We start from the raw sequence: 17,073 nt of genomic DNA on the forward strand, positions 1-17,073 counted from the left end.
GATACTGACTGTATTAAGTATATGACAGAGGTAAAGACAAACCTGTCATTGAATGTTGTTCCCAGTTGTACAGGTGATACTGACTGTATTAAGAATATGACAGAGGTAAAGACAAACCTGTCTTTGAATGTTGTTCCCAGTTGTACAGGTGATACTGACTGTATTAAGGATATGACAGAGGTAACGCCAAACCTGTCATTGAATGTTGTTCCCAGTTGTACAGGTGATACTGACTGTATTAAGAATATGACAGAGGTAAAGACAAACCTGTCTTTGAATGTTGTTCCCAGTTGTACAGGTGATACTGACTGTATTAAGGATATGACAGAGGTAAAGACAAACCTGTCATTGAATGTTGTTCCCAGTTATACAGGTGATACTGACTGTATTAAGTATATGACAGAGGTAAAGACAAACCTGTCATTGAATGTTGTTCCCAGTTGTACAGGTGATACCGACTGTATTAAGGATATGACAGAGGTAACGCCAAACCTGTCATTGAATGTTGTTCCCAGTTGTACAGGTGATACCGACTGTATTAAGGATATGACAGAGGTAAAGACAAACCTGTCATTGAACGTTGTTCCCAGTTGTACAGGTGATACCGACTGTATTAAGGATATGACAGAGGTAAAGACAAACCTGTCATTGAATGTTGTTCCCAGTTATACAGGTGATACTGACTGTATTAAGTATATGACAGAGGTAAAGACAAACCTGTCATTGAATGTTGTTCCCAGTTGTATAGGTGATACTGACTGTATTAAGAATATGACAGAGGTAAAGACAAACCTGTCTTTGAATGTTGTTCCCAGTTGTACAGGTGATACTGACTGTATTAAGGATATGACAGAGGTAAAGACAAACCTGTCATTGAATGTTGTTCCCAGTTATACAGGTGATACTGACTGTATTAAGTATATGACAGAGGTAAAGACAAACCTGTCATTGAATGTTGTTCCCAGTTGTACAGGTGATACCGACTGTATTAAGGATATGACAGAGGTAACGCCAAACCTGTCATTGAATGTTGTTCCCAGTTGTACAGGTGATACCGACTGTATTAAGGATATGACAGAGGTAAAGACAAACCTGTCATTGAACGTTGTTCCCAGTTGTACAGGTGATACCGACTGTATTAAGGATATGACAGAGGTAAAGACAAACCTGTCATTGAATGTTGTTCCCAGTTGTACAGGTTATACTGACTGTATTAAGTATATGACAGAGGTAAAGACAAACCTGTCATTGAATGTTGTTCCCAGTTGTATAGGTGATACTGACTGTATTAAGAATATGACAGAGGTAAAGACAAACCTGTCATTGAATGTTGTTCCCAGTTGTACATGAACCAGTGTCGGACTCTGTTGTGCATGGCCTTCGGAACGTCGATCGAATCCATGTATCTCATCACAGCATCCACCTGCTGTCGGTATCGCGTCTTCACCAGGCCTGCCGACTCAACGATGTTACGCACCTGTACAGTATAGACTATACTTCAATATAGGATCAGCATTGATCAGAAAATCAAATAACCCACCCATAGAGCCTGATAATTTTATAGAGAATATTATACGACCTTGTGTGTCATACTGATTTTACGAAATCCTGACACGAGTTTCGTAAAATCAGTACGATTCACATGCGAGTGTAATAATTTCTTTATTATCCACATTATCCTAAATATTATTGTCATGAATAACGAGCTAGGACTATGTCAAAATGTTTCAAAGGTAACTAAAAAGACACGATGAAACAACGTTATTTTTCTAAATGATGTCATTTTGATAAGCGTTTACACTGGGAAAGCAGCAGTAAGTTATGACATCACTTCACAAAATTATGTCATTTGATGTGCACATGAAATCATTATGTCACACGTGGGTCATACTGGTCATATTTCCCTGAATATTGTGAACTATGTGGATAATAAACTATGTTACGCACCTGAGCAACTTAATTAAACTATGGTTCAGCAGGGATCAGAAAATTAAATGACGCATACTTTTTTCAGGTATGTTGTCTTCACTAGGCCTGCTGACTCAACAATGTTACACACCTGGACAATACAGATGATACTTCAATATGGGTTCAGCAGGGATTAGAAAATTAAATGACCCACACATTTTTCAGGTACCTAGTCTTCAAAAGGCTGATAACTTTACTATGTTACACACCTCAACAACTTAGACTATGGTTCTATTATATTAAGGTTCAGCAGGGATCAGAAAATTAAATGACCGACACATTTTTCCTGGCATCTCATCTTCAGAAGGTCTGTTAACTCAGTAATATTGCACACCTTAACAACACATTTGAGGTTCAGCAGGGATCAGGAAATCAATGACCCACACTTTTATTTCCAGGCACACAGTGATGAAATAGTGACCACTGGAATAATGGTCAAGATATGCCATATTCCTAAACTCAAATGACCCACACTTTTTCATTTTTCAGGTAATTAAATACTGGTGAAATAGGAACCATTGAAGAAATGGTACACCTATTTAATTATACCTAAAACCTAAATTCCATCCTTTTTTCTTAAGAATCTGTTTATAGTGTATACTATAATATGCCTTGACCAATGAGAATAACAAAGACAATATACCTGACCAATGAGAAGAGCGAAGACAAAGACTCCGGATAACCAATACAAGGTCATAAACAGATACTCAGTTAGATTGGTTGGTTTTGGATTGTTGCCAATGGATGTGGCTGTTTTTGTTGCCAAGTAAAAACAACGAATGTACCTGTAACAAAGAGAAACAAATTGTAAATTAACATTCAAAGTACATTAATTGGCCAAAAATAAACATTTTTCTTAATGGTTTTAGACATATAGTTTTAGTATGTAGAAAAAAAAGATGAATGAAACAAGACATACATGTACTGTATCTACAAATTAGAAATTATATTATGTACAAAAATTTATTGTAATAATTTGTTCTTAATACATATATGATAAACGTTTTTTAAATTACTTAAAACAATACCTCAGAAATTGTTTGCGATTTTGTTTTTTAATTACTATGCAATCAGGCCTTTGATAACCAAATTGGCCCTGATGCCAGTAAATATTTAAATTAGGCTACTGAATACATGTATCTTTCTTTGGGACTAGATCTGAGAGAAAATTTCCCCAGCTATCCTATGTTGTTGATGCTATCCTAACTTACGCGTTCCCCTTGCCGTTGTAGACCCAGGGGTTGGTGTTGATGCCCTCGTACACGGACATAGCATAGTAGCCGCACGTCTCAACGTGGATTAGGAACAGCATGTACGTGATCGTCTTGATGATCCTGCAGTAAATCACGGCACATATCATTCACTCATCAAAGTAAATCATGGCACATATCATTCACTCATCAAAGTAAATCACGGCACATATCATTTACTTATCAAAGCAAATCACGGCACATATCATTCACTCATCAAAGCAAATCACGGCACATATCATTCACTCATCAAAGCAAATCACGGCACATATCATTCACTCATCAAAGCAAGTCACGGCACATATCATTCACTCATCAAAGCAAATCATGGCACATATCATTCACTCATCAAAGTAAATCACGGCACATACATGTGTATCATTCACTCATCAAAGTAAATCACAGCACATATCATTCACTCATCAAAGTAAATCACGGCACATACATGTGTATCATTCACTCATCAAAGTAAATCACGGCACATATCACTCACTCATCAAAGTAAATCACGGCACATACATGTGTATCATTCACTCATCAAAGTAAATCACGGCACATATCATTCACTCATCAAAGTAAATCACGGCACATATCATTCACTCATCAAAGTAAATCACGGCACATATCACTCACTCATCAAAGTAAAACACGGCACATACATGTGTATCATTCACTCATCAAAGTAAATCACGGCACATATCATTCACTCATCAAAGTAAATCAAGGCACATACATGTGTATCATTCACTCATCAAAGTAAATCACGGCACATACATGTGTATCATTCGCTCATCAAAGTAAATCACGGCACATATCATTCACTCATCAAAGTAAATCACGGCACATATCATTTACTCATCAAAGTAAATCACGGCACATACATGTGTATCATTCACTCATCAAAGTAAATCACGGCACATATCATTCACTCGTCAAAGTAAATCAAAAGAATATCACGAGAAGGAAGGAAATGTTTTATTTAACGACGCACTCAACAGTGATAGGGCGTCACACATATGGTTAACGACCACACAGATGTTGAGAGAGGAAACCCGCTGTCGCAACTTCATGGACTACTCTTTCCGATTAGCAGCAAGAGATCTTTTATATGCACCATCTTACAGACAGGATAGCACATACCACGGCTTTTGTTACACAAGTTATGGAGCACTGGCTGGAAAGAGAAATAGCCCAATGGGACCACCGACGGGGATCGATCCTAGACCGACCGTGTATCAAGTGAGCGCAATACCACTGGGCTACGTCCTGCCCCACTCACTGATAAGTGCAAATGAAAGGAATATCAGAAGAGTTCATTTCCAAAATGCAATATACACCAATTCAGGTACATAACAGGAAATTGTGCAGGGGGGTTTTAGACTGGCAACAGAAGGTTTTAGGGGGTTCAGGTGATGCTCCATCAGGAAATACATTGAAAAAAAGAAAATTGGCAAGGAGCAGGGGGTTAAACTCCCCACCACCACCACAGCACACGTGTATGCAATTTACAGATTTTGGAAATAAAAACAAAGGATTACTGGTGTTATTGTAGTAAATTCAATAATAGGACAATCAAAAAGCAATGTGGATCTGTTAAAACTGTGCTACAGTGCGATATATTGTGAAATGACACAGTCAAATTAGCATACTGATTTATTAATCATCGGTGACTGTACGATATATTGTGAAATGACACAGTTAAAGTATACTGATTTATTAATCATTGGCTACATCAGAAAGCTGGGGGACCAGGGGCTCAAATATTCATGGTTATGCACTGGCACCCACCAAATGAATTAACTGAGGTAAATTAATATATAATTGATCTTCCCAACCCCTATAACGGCTGGCATCTTCCCAACCCCTATAACGGCTGGCATCTTCCCAACCCCTATAACGGCTGGCATCTTCCCAACCCCTATAACGGCTGGCATCTTCCCAACCCCTATAATGGCTGGCATCTTCCCAACCCCTATAACGGCTGACATCTTCCCAACCCCTATAACGGCTGGCATCTTCCCAACCCCTATAACGGCTGGCATCTTCCCAACCCCTACAACGGCTGGCATCTTCCCAACCCCTATAACGGCTGGCATCTTCCCAACCCCTATAACGGCTGGCATCTTCCCAAGCCCTAAAACAGCTGGCATCTTGCTGACACCTATACTAGACTTTCAACAAAAAGAAATACATTTATTACCCATATGGGCAGCAAGATGTGGGTGAATATATTTTCTATCTTTCCCTAGGGATGTTAGTATGGTGACGTCATCAGTTTCCTCGACTATCGTCTCTCGTTGATGAGATTTTACAAAACGTTTAGCTCCACCAGTGTTCAGTTTTTGTTGAAATCGTTTAAGCAATTTGTTCTTGTTAACAATTAAACATGCTCTAAACTAATTTCTTTGTAGTTCATTCACTTCCCACTAGAAACATCAGTTCATTATGAATGTGACCTCTCTTGCTTACATTTGATTTGTGTACCTAAAGATAGCTTTTGACGTCATTGCTTTTCTTTCGTGACGTCATCAGTTTCCTCAGACTTTCACATCTTGTATGTTATATAGTTTGTGTCATGTAAGAAGTTTAAAGTTTAAGTTTCTAAACTATTTACACTATGGGTAATAAATACAATAACCCATTTGATATTCGGAATTACGGATTATCTGTCCCTCGTGAAATTAATATTGTCAGTCACTTGCTAAAGCTCATGACTGACAACATTAATTTCACTCAGGACAGATAATCCGTAATTCCTCGTAACTCGTAAGTTATTGTCTATATAACATATACCCTATGTTATATATTTACCGTATGGCGTAAGCAGATGATTTTGCAGCTTGGTCACATTTCTCATAGAACTCCCAAAACGTCTGGATCTAAATACAAAATAGATATAGCTTTTTTCATTAATTTCATTCAAAGTACACATGTTAAATTATTTAACAATGCACAACACATTTTTATTTAAGGTTATATGGAATCAGACATATGGTTAAGGAGTGAGTCCGTCCATCCATCCTTGCATCCATATTTCCATCCATCCATCCATGGTTAAGGACCACACAAATAATGAGAGAGGAAACCCACTTTTTCCACTCCATGGGCTACTCTTTTTTAGATTAACAGCAAGGGATATTTTATATACACCCTCTCTTATATATCACGGCCTTTGTTTGACCAGCTGTGGAGCACCGACTGGAATGAGAAATAGCTGAATGGGCCCACGGACAGAGATCAATTTTAGACACTTCATGCATCAAGTCAGTGCTTTACCACAGGGCTATGACATGTGATCCTCTTAATAAAACAGCAGCATGTGCGGTAGGAGTACGTTTCTTTTCTCATTATCTAGATACATAAAAATTAGCTGGGGTGTTATGACATAATCCTTCCTTCTTCCTCACAATAAATTTAGGACATGATACAAAATCAGATGTGGTGGGGACAGAGGCAGGGGGACACTACCCTCCTCAACTCTTCCGACACCTATGAAAATGAAATATGCTAGTTATAAGCCATATATGGTTTATGAAAACTTTCAATGTTTACAAACCTCAGAGAATAAAAACTTATTTAATATCTTCTTTTTTTTTCTTCTTTTTCTTTTGATTGATCAAAAGCTCACCATGGGCTAGTTCATTTTAAGAAGGGTAGTGTTACACTCATCCATGTAAGATTTCATTTCATTTCAACTTATTTACATGCTTATATCCAATTAAGGTTCAAGCACACAGTCCTGGGCACATACCTCAGCTATCTGGGCTGTCTGACCAGGACAGTGGGTTAGTGGTTAGTTGTTAATGGTTGGTGAGTAAGAAAAGGGTGTAGTGGTCTTACTCGCTATGTCGTTAAAACTCGCTCTGGGTTGGAGCCAGTACCGGGCTGCGAACCCTGTACCTACCAGCCTTATGTCTGATGGCTTAACCACGACGCCACCGAGGCTGGTTCCATGTATGAAACATACTCACTGTAGTGTAAATCTGTTTTAATAAGAGAGTAAGCAGACTGGGACATAGGCATAATGAGAACAAACCACCAGCCTCGGTTGTGTCGTGGTTAGGCCATCGGACATAAGGCTGGTAGGTACAGGGTTTCACAGCCTGGTACCGGCTTTCACTTAGTGTGAGTTTAATGACTCAATGGGTAGGTGTAGGGCCACTACACCCTCTTCTCTCTCACTAACGACCAACAACTAACTACTAAACCCCTGAACTGGACAGACAGCCCAAATAACTGAGGTGTGTGCCCAGGACAGCGTGCTTGAACCTTGATTAGATATAAGCAGAAAAATAAGTAAAAGGAAGGAAGAGAACAAACCACCTGTGTTATTAAACAAACCACCTGTGTTATTACACAAACCACCTGTGTTATTACACAAACCACCTGTGTTATTACACAAACCACCTGTGTTATTACACAAACCACCTGTGTTATTACACAAACCACCTGTGTTATTACACAAACCACCTGTGTTATTACACAAACCACCTGTGTTAAAACAACAAACCACCTGTGTTAAACGTACACAAACCACCTGTGTTATTACACAAACCACCTGTGTTATTACACAAACCACCTGTGTTATTAAACAAACCACCTGTGTTATTAAACAAACCACCTGTGTTATTACACAAACCACCTGTGTTATTAAACAAACCACCTGTGTTATTACACAAACCACCTGTGTTATTACACAAACCACCTGTGTTATTAAACAAACCACCTGTGTTATTAAACAAACCACCTGTGTTATTACACAAACCACCTGTGTTATTAAACAAACCACCTGTGTTATTACACAAACCACCTGTGTTATTACACAAACCACCTGTTATTAAACAAACCACATGTGTTATTACACAAACCATCCGTGTTATTACACAAACCACCTGTGTTATTACACAAACCACCTGTGTTATTACACAAACCACCTGTTATTAAACAAACCACATGTGTTATTACACAAACCACCTGTTATTAAACAAACCACCTGTGTTATTACACAAACCACCTGTGTTATTAAACAAACCACCTGTGTTATTACACAAACCACCTGTGTTATTACACAAACCACCTGTGTTATTACACAAACCACCTGTGTTATTACACAAACCACCTGTGTTATTACACAAACCACCTGTGTTATTAAACAAACCACCTGTGTTATTACACAAACCACCTGTTATTAAACAAACCACATGTGTTATTACACAAACCACCTGTGTTATTAAACAAACCACCTGTGTTATTACACAAACCACCTGTGTTATTACACAAACCACCAGTGTTATTACACAAACCACCTGTGTTATTAAACAAACCACCTGTGTTATTAAACAAACCACCTGTGTTATTACACAAACCACCTGTGTTATTAAACAAACCACCTGTGTTATTACACAAACCACCTGTGTTATTACACAAACCACCTGTGTTATTAAACAAACCACCTGTGCTATTAAACAAACCACCTGTGCTATTACACAAACCACCTGTGTTATTAAACAAACCACCTGTGTTATTAAACAAACCACCTGTGTTATTAAACAAACCACCTGTGTTATTACACAAACCACCTGTGTTATTAAACAAACCACCTGTGTTATTAAACAAACCACCTGTGACTTTCTTAAACGTCGTTGGAGCCGAGTGTTCACCTGCGTCATGGTTACACAAACCACCTGTGTTATTAAACAAACCACCTGTGTTATTAAACAAACCATCCGTGTTATTAAACAAACCACCTGTGTTATTACACAAACCACCTGTGTTATTAAACAAACCACCTGTGTTATTAAACAAACCACCTGTGTTATTAAACAAACCACCTGTGTTATTAAACAAACCACCTGTGTTATTACACAAACCACCTGTGTTATTACACAAACCACCTGTGTTATTAAACACAACATTGATAGACTTTCTTAAACGTCGTTGGAGCCGAGTGTTCACCTGTGTTATTAAACAAACCATCCGTGTTATTAAACAAACCATCCGTGTTATTAAACAAACCACCTGTGTTATTAAACAAACCACCTGTGTTATTAAACAAACCATCCGTGTTATTAAACAAACCATCCGTGTTATTAAACAAACCATCCGTGTTATTAAACAAACCACCTGTGTTATTAAACAAACCACCTGTGTTATTACACAAACCACCTGTGTTATTAAATAAACCACCTGTGTTATTACACAAACCACCTGTGTTATTACACAAACCACCTGTGTTATTAAACAAACCACCTGTGTTATTACACAAACCACCTGTGTTATTAAACAAACCACCTGTGTTATTACACAAACCACCTGTGTTATTAAACAAACCACCTGTGTTATTAAACAAACCATCCGTGTTATTAAACAAACCACCTGTGTTATTACACAAACCACCTGTGTTATTAAACAAACCACCTGTGTTATTACACAAACCACCTGTGTTATTAAACAAACCACCTGTGTTATTACACAAACCACCTGTGTTATTAAACAAACCACCTGTGTTATTAAACAAACCATCCGTGTTATTAAACAAACCATCCGTGTTATTAAACAAACCACCTGTGTTATTAAACAAACCACCTGTGTTATTAAACAAACCATCCGTGTTATTAAACAAACCATCCGTGTTATTAAACAAACCATCCGTGTTATTAAACAAACCACCTGTGTTATTAAACAAACCACCTGTGCTATTAAACAAACCACCTGTGCTATTACACAAACCACCTGTGTTATTAAACAAACCACCTGTGTTATTACACAAACCACCTGTGTTATTACACAAACCACCTGTGTTATTACACAAACCACCTGTGTTATTACACAAACCACCTGTGTTATTACACAAACCACCTGTGTTATTACACAAACCACCTGTGTTATTAAACAAACCACCTGTGTTATTACACAAACCACCTGTGTTATTACACAAACCACCTGTGTTATTACACAAACCATCCGTGTTATTACACAAACCACCTGTGTTATTACACAAACCACCTGTGTTATTACACAAACCACCTGTTATTACACAAACCACCTGTGTTATTAAACAAACCATCCGTGTTATTACACAAACCACACGTGTTATTACACAAACCACCTGTGTATTACACAAACCACCTGTGTTATTACACAAACCAGCCGAGTGTTACCTTACACAAACCACCTGTGTTATTAAACAAACCACCTGTGTTATTAAACAAACCACCTGTGTTATTACACAAACCACCTGTGTTATTACACAAACCACCTGTGTTATTACACAAACCACCTGTGTTATTACACAAACCACCTGTGTTATTACACAACACCATAGACCGTGTTATTACACAAACCACCTGTGTTATTACACAAACCATCCGTGTTATTACACAAACCACCTGTGTTATTACACAAACCACCTGTGTTATTACACAAACCACCTGTGTTATTACACAAACCACCTGTGTTATTACACAAACCACCTGTGTTATTACACAAACCACCGTGTTATTACACAAACCACCTGTGTTATTACACAAACCATCCGTGTTATTACACAAACCACCTGTGTTATTACACAAACCATCCGTGTTATTACACAAACCACCTGTGTTATTACACAAACCATCCGTGTTATTACACAAACCCTTTCCTTCCTGGTTTTGTGTTATTGTTTTTTAGTAAAAATTATTACCTTGAGGAGACGTGGCAGTCGTAACCATGGATTCACTCCAGTTAGGAAGTAGAATAAATCCAACGGCATCAAGGAGAGCATGTCCATCTGAAACCAAGGAAGAAACACACAGCATTTCAAAATGTAATATTACTGTACTACAGTAACACCTCTCTAACAGGACCAAGTACAAAGTCTGCTTTTTACAGATATCCGCTTTAAATGGTTCCGTTATATACGGATATTTCAAAAGAAATAATGCAAAATTACCAGTTTTTAGTCCAGTTTACGAAGGGGTTCAGTTTGAGGGGTTAGCAAGTAAACAATGTGATCAGTATCATGTTCAAATAAAATGGTCAAGTCATTGTGTAATGAATGTGTTTGTAGCTGTAAATGTTAAATAGAATACAGTGAAATCCACCTAAACCAGACACGCTGGGAACCAAGTAAAATGTCTGGTTTTAAGGGGTATCCGGTTTAAAGAGGTTCTCTTTTGTACTGAAATTTAAAAGGGGACGGTGAAAAGCATCCAGTTTTGAGAGAATTCCAGTTTACAGAGGGTCCGGTTTTGCGAGGTTTCACTGTATTTTCTTCTATTCCAGTTTTCATTAAGCACAATATTCTTATTGTCATTTTTATATATATACATATATATGTATGTACAACTTTTCATACCATGAATATAATGTATATAATTAATGTGTGTCTTACCTTGAATATCCCTTTCATCATGTAGTGTTTCCTAGTCTTTCGTCTGTCAAGCTGAAGCAAAATCAGAATTAATTAGTAACTTCTTAAAATTACTATTTTGGTGACTTACGTTAATATTTGTAAATTGTATAGCTCTTGAACATGACCAGTTTGTAACTCTTATACATTAAAAACAATCATTCTGAGAGGAATGCTAACAGACCCAACAAAGTTTAACTCAATGTCTTCCGGCATTGTGTGAAAACTCAAGGTCTTCCGGCATCGTATGAAAACTCATTGTCTACCTGCGTTGTGTAAAAACTCTGGAAAACTGTATGTGGGACAGATGGACAGACAGAAGAATAGTGACAAAATCTATAGTCTCCTCCGGTTGGACCAGTAGGGGAGTAATAACTCATACATTACCAGTTATAAATCTGATATATATGTTATAATTTGATAGGCTTGCACTAGTAGGGGAGTAATAACTCATACACTACCAGTTATAAATCTTATATATATGATATCATTTGATAGGCTTCCCACAGGCAGGATAGCACAAACCATGGCCTTTGTTGAACCAGTTATGGATCACTGGTTGGTGTAAGTGGTTTACACCTACCCATTGAGCCTTGCGGAGCACTCACTCAGGGTTTGGAGTCGGTATCTGGATTAAAAATCCCATGCCTCGACTGGGATCCGAACCCAGTACCTACCAGCCTGTAGACCGATGGCCTAACCATGACGCCAATGAAGCCGGTCCGTAACGTAACGCGCACATGAGTTCGATTTCTCGCTATTTGTATAATTAGTTCTTTTACTTCTTTTTGTAAAGGATGTATTCAACAAAAATAACTGATAATACAGACTTTGAAGTAAATGATAAATGGATTAGTCATTGTTGATTGAAAGAGAAAATAAACTGTCATAAACAATGATTTTATAAGTTCTGTAAATTTTATTTTGGTAATTAAGACTCACTAATATGTCTTCTAAACTATGACACACATCAAAATAGTGTTAAATTAGTTGAGGGGGGGTTATAATTTGAGGTTGAATAATGTAGGTTCAAAATTGCATAATTCACGTTGGAAACTTGGGTCAGTGATGACATTTTCTGGTTGTAAAGCTGGGTGGATAAGAGTTAAAGTAAGCAAGCATTCTACCATCATGTACGTACCTCAACAATGCCATCATTGATGAATCGAATCCTAATCTTGAAAACCACAATATCAATGATGTAGATGAGGTCGCAGCTATAGTCGAAGATGAGCCAGTAATACACATTCTGTTCCGACTGGTAGGGAAAGATTCCACGAAGGGGGATAACCCAGGCATTGTACATGAAGGCAATGACAACGATGAACAGCCATGCTACATACACCTTACCTATAAAGAAAAAAAACAAAGAGGAGTTATTGGAGAGAACACTGTGAAGGATTTGTGATATTGCACAGGTGTATCCCACATATCTTTATAAAAGACATCTGATTGGCTTAAAGGTCATGGTGACAACAGAGAACAGTCAAACTCAAGAAAGCTTGCGTGAGGTGTCATTCTTGATTTTGGCAATTTTCAGGAAGGTCAATTAATCACTGTGGAACATAATTTCTGTCAATCTTTTTCATTCGGTTAATCATACAGTTGTTATTGTTTTGTTTTTAGTCATTTTTATTCTTTGAATTTGTGATTTACTGATAAAAAAACGTCAACTTTCAAATTTCACTTCTGATGCCAATCGTCCTTCAAGATCTTTGGTGGCCATAAAACCTACTGTAAAACTGAACTACCAGTTGTAATGTTTGCCCAATTAATTCACTATTATCATATAACCATTCTCCAAGCTAATATACCTTACAATTTTGGCAACTGTAAATTCTTATTAGAGTTCCCCTACTTTTTTTTAAGAGTATATTAGAAACAGCCTTTGTATGAAGGGACCAGAAACACTTTGTATTAAAAGAAATGAATAATCTAAACAACAAAATCTAAGTAATGTCTGATTTCAGTTATTAAAAAGATCTCTAATCGTGAAAACTAGACAGTGTAATGTTTAAAAAGTAGGGTCTGTCACTTTAATGGATACCGGTTGGAAGGATATGATGATAACCTATATGTCTCAGATGCACATACCTCATCTACAAAACAAAAGAAAATGTATTTCTTACACACCCATTAGAGACACTGTAATATTTTAGAGGTTAATTTAAAAGAGAATGTATTTCTTACACACCCATTAAAGAGAACACTGTAATATTTATGAGGTTAATTTAAAAGACATTTGATTGGCTGCTCCAAGGTGATCACCTAGATATCAAAGTCAAACAGTCCACTGAAATGAACACTAATGAAACCAATGTCTACCACCAGAAACAGTCAGAAAGAAAGAAATGTTTTATTTAACGACGCACTCAACACATTTTATTTACAGTTATATGGTGTCAGACATATGGTTAGGGACCACCGATTAGCAGCAAGGGATCTTTTATTTGCGCTTCCCACAGGCAGGATAGCACAAACCATGGCTTTTGTTGAACCAGTTATGGATCACTGGTCAGTGCAAGTGGTTTGCACCTACCCATTGAGCCTTGCGGAGCACTCACTCAGGGTTTGGAGTCAGTATCTGGATTAAAAATCCCATGCCTCGACTGGGATCTGAACCCAGTACTTACCAGCCTGGTGACCGATGGCCTAACCATGATGCCACCGAGGCCAGTAGAAACAGTCAGATAGACTTACTGTAAGAAGCGTAGTTTGTGACAACATTTGGGCAGACGTAGTCGGCAGTGCTATAGACTTACTGTGTGACTCCATTGTGTTTGGGAAGCGTAGTTTGTGACAACATTTGGGCAGACGTAGTCGGCAGTGCTATAGACTTACTGTGTGACTCCATTGTGTTTGGGAAGCGTAGTTTGGACAACATTTGGGCAGACGTAGTCGGCAGTGCTATAGACTTACTGTGTGACTCCATTGTGTTTGGGAAGCGTAGTTTGTGACAACATTTGGGCAGACGTAGTCGGCAGTGCTATAGACTTACTGTGTGACTCCATTGTGTTTGGGAAGCGTAGTTTGTGACAACATTTGGGCAGACATAGTCGGCAGTGCTATAGACTTACTGTGTGACTCCATTGTGTTTGGGAAGCGTAGTTTGTGACAACATTTGGGCAGACATAGTCGGCAGTGCTATAGACTTACTGTGTGACTCCATTGTGTTTGGGAAGCGTAGTTTGTGACAACATTTGGGCAGACATAGTCGGCAGTGCTATAGACTTACTGTGTGACTCCATTGTGTTTGGGAAGCGTAGTTTGTGACAACATTTGGGCAGACGTAGTCGGCAGTGCTATAGACTTACTGTGTGACTCCATTGTGTTTGGGAAGCGTAGTTTGTGACAACATTTGGGCAGACGTAGTCGGCAGTGCTATAGACTTACTGTGTGACTCCATTGTGTTTGGGAAGCGTAGTTTGTGACAACATTTGGGCAGACGTAGTCGGCAGTGCTATAGACTTACTGTGTGACTCCATTGTGTTTGGGAAGCGTAGTTTGTGACAACATTTGGGCAGACGTAGTCGGCAGTGCTATAGACTTACTGTGTGACTCCATTGTGTTTGGGAAGCGTAGTTTGTGACAACATTTGGGCAGACGTAGTCGGCAGTGCTATAGACTTACTGTGTGACTCCATTGTGTTTGGGAAGCGTAGTTTGTGACAACATTTGGGCAGACGTAGTCGGCAGTGCTATAGACTTACTGTGTGACTCCATTGTGTTTGGGAAGCGTAGTTTGTGACAACATTTGGGCAGACGTAGTCGGCAGTGCTATAGACTTACTGTGTGACTCCATTGTGTTTGGGAAGCGTAGTTTGTGACAACATTTGGGCAGACGTAGTCGGCAGTGCTATAGACTTACTGTGTGACTCCATTGTGTTTGGGAAGCGTAGTTTGTGACAACATTTGGGCAGACGTAGTCGGCAGTGCTATAGACTTACTGTGTGACTCCATTGTGTTTGGGAAGCGTAGTTTGTGACAACATTTGGGCAGACGTAGTCGGCAGTGCTATAGACTTACTGTGTGACTCCATTGTGTTTGGGAAGCGTAGTTTGTGACAACATTTGGGCAGACGTAGTCGGCAGTGCTATAGACTTACTGTGTGACTCCATTGTGTTTGGGAAGCGTAGTTTGTGACAACATTTGGGCAGACGTAGTCGGCAGTGCTATAGACTTACTGTGTGACTCCATTGTGTTTGGGAAGCGTAGTTTGTGACAACATTTGGGCAGACGTAGTCGGCAGTGCTATAGACTTACTGTGTGACTCCATTGTGTTTGGGAAGCGTAGTTTGTGACAACATTTGGGCAGACGTAGTCGGCAGTGCTATAGACTTACTGTGTGACTCCATTGTGTTTGGGAAGCGTAGTTTGTGACAACATTTGGGCAGACGTAGTCGGCAGTGCTATAGACTTACTGTGTGACTCCATTGTGTTTGGGAAGCGTAGTTTGTGACAACATTTGGGCAGACGTAGTCGGCAGTGCTATAGACTTACTGTGTGACTCCATTGTGTTTGGGAAGCGTAGTTTGTGACAACATTTGGGCAGACGTAGTCGGCAGTGCTATAGACTTACTGTGTGACTCCATTGTGTTTGGGAAGCGTAGTTTGTGACAACATTTGGGCAGACGTAGTCGGCAGTGCCACACCCCGACTAGCTGCTCCTTGGTCGCACTGACCTCCGACATCGCCTCACTCATGCTCGACTCCATGGGAACAAACGAACCGAGGCGGATTTGCCGTGTTGGCTGGGGAAAATCACTTGCAGATACAGCTGAAATTTGACAAAATATGTAATCTTAGATGTACTGATACAATAACATTTATGTTTCGTTTGACGAAACCACTAAAGTGGATTCATTATTGATTGGTTGTTAGATGGCAAACACTCTTAAAAATTATTGTTAGAGACAACCTGCTACATTGGATTTATGGATTTATGGATGGATGGATGGATGGATTTATGGAGTTATGGATGGATGGATGGATGGATGGATGGATGGATGGATGGATGGATGGACAGTAGGTAGGTAGGTAGGTAGGTAGGTAGGTAGGTAGAGATGGGACGGTTCGGTTGTTGTTTTTTTTTGGTTTGATTTTTGGTTTTTGGTCCATAGTATGATTTATTCGCGGTTCGATTTATTCACGATACATTTTACAAGTAGTACAAGTACGCCAAATATCATACATACATTTTTATAAACTATTTTAAGAGCAAGACATTTTATTTTTAATGGTCATTTGTAAAATAATTCTAAATATAACATTATTTCTCGACTAGAAAACAAAAATTGCATTTTTACAATGCCATGTTAGCATGTTGGGTCTGGGATACTTGGGCAATGTGTCCCCCAGGATTTGAATTCAGAGAGCTGGCAAAATAATTTGGGGGCGAAAATGCTAGGGATAGTCTCTCCGGTATTTTTTTGAAAATTCAGTTGTCTTTAGATGCATTCTGGAG

General features: G+C 38.7%; 1 protein-coding gene across 2 annotated transcripts in view; it reads right to left on the bottom strand.

Moving 5' to 3' along the window:
- LOC121388204 (cyclic nucleotide-gated cation channel beta-1-like) overlaps positions 1-17,073 on the bottom strand; it is a 198,998-nt gene that overhangs the window by 16,075 nt on the left and 165,850 nt on the right. For both annotated transcript variants that reach the window (XM_041519472.1, XM_041519474.1), the window contains 8 exons: positions 16,189-16,386; positions 12,752-12,960; positions 11,593-11,643; positions 10,903-10,989; positions 6,030-6,097; positions 3,180-3,302; positions 2,612-2,753; positions 1,318-1,477 (listed from right to left, as the gene is read on the bottom strand). In XM_041519472.1, coding sequence (XP_041375406.1) covers positions 1,318-1,477; positions 2,612-2,753; positions 3,180-3,302; positions 6,030-6,097; positions 10,903-10,989; positions 11,593-11,643; positions 12,752-12,960; positions 16,189-16,386 — 1,038 coding nt within the window. The remainder of the gene's footprint in view (positions 1-1,317; positions 1,478-2,611; positions 2,754-3,179; positions 3,303-6,029; positions 6,098-10,902; positions 10,990-11,592; positions 11,644-12,751; positions 12,961-16,188; positions 16,387-17,073) is intronic.

Source organism: Gigantopelta aegis, chromosome 14 (assembly GCF_016097555.1).
Source record: "Gigantopelta aegis isolate Gae_Host chromosome 14, Gae_host_genome, whole genome shotgun sequence".
NCBI classification, from domain to species: Eukaryota; Metazoa; Mollusca; class Gastropoda; order Neomphalida; family Peltospiridae; genus Gigantopelta; species Gigantopelta aegis.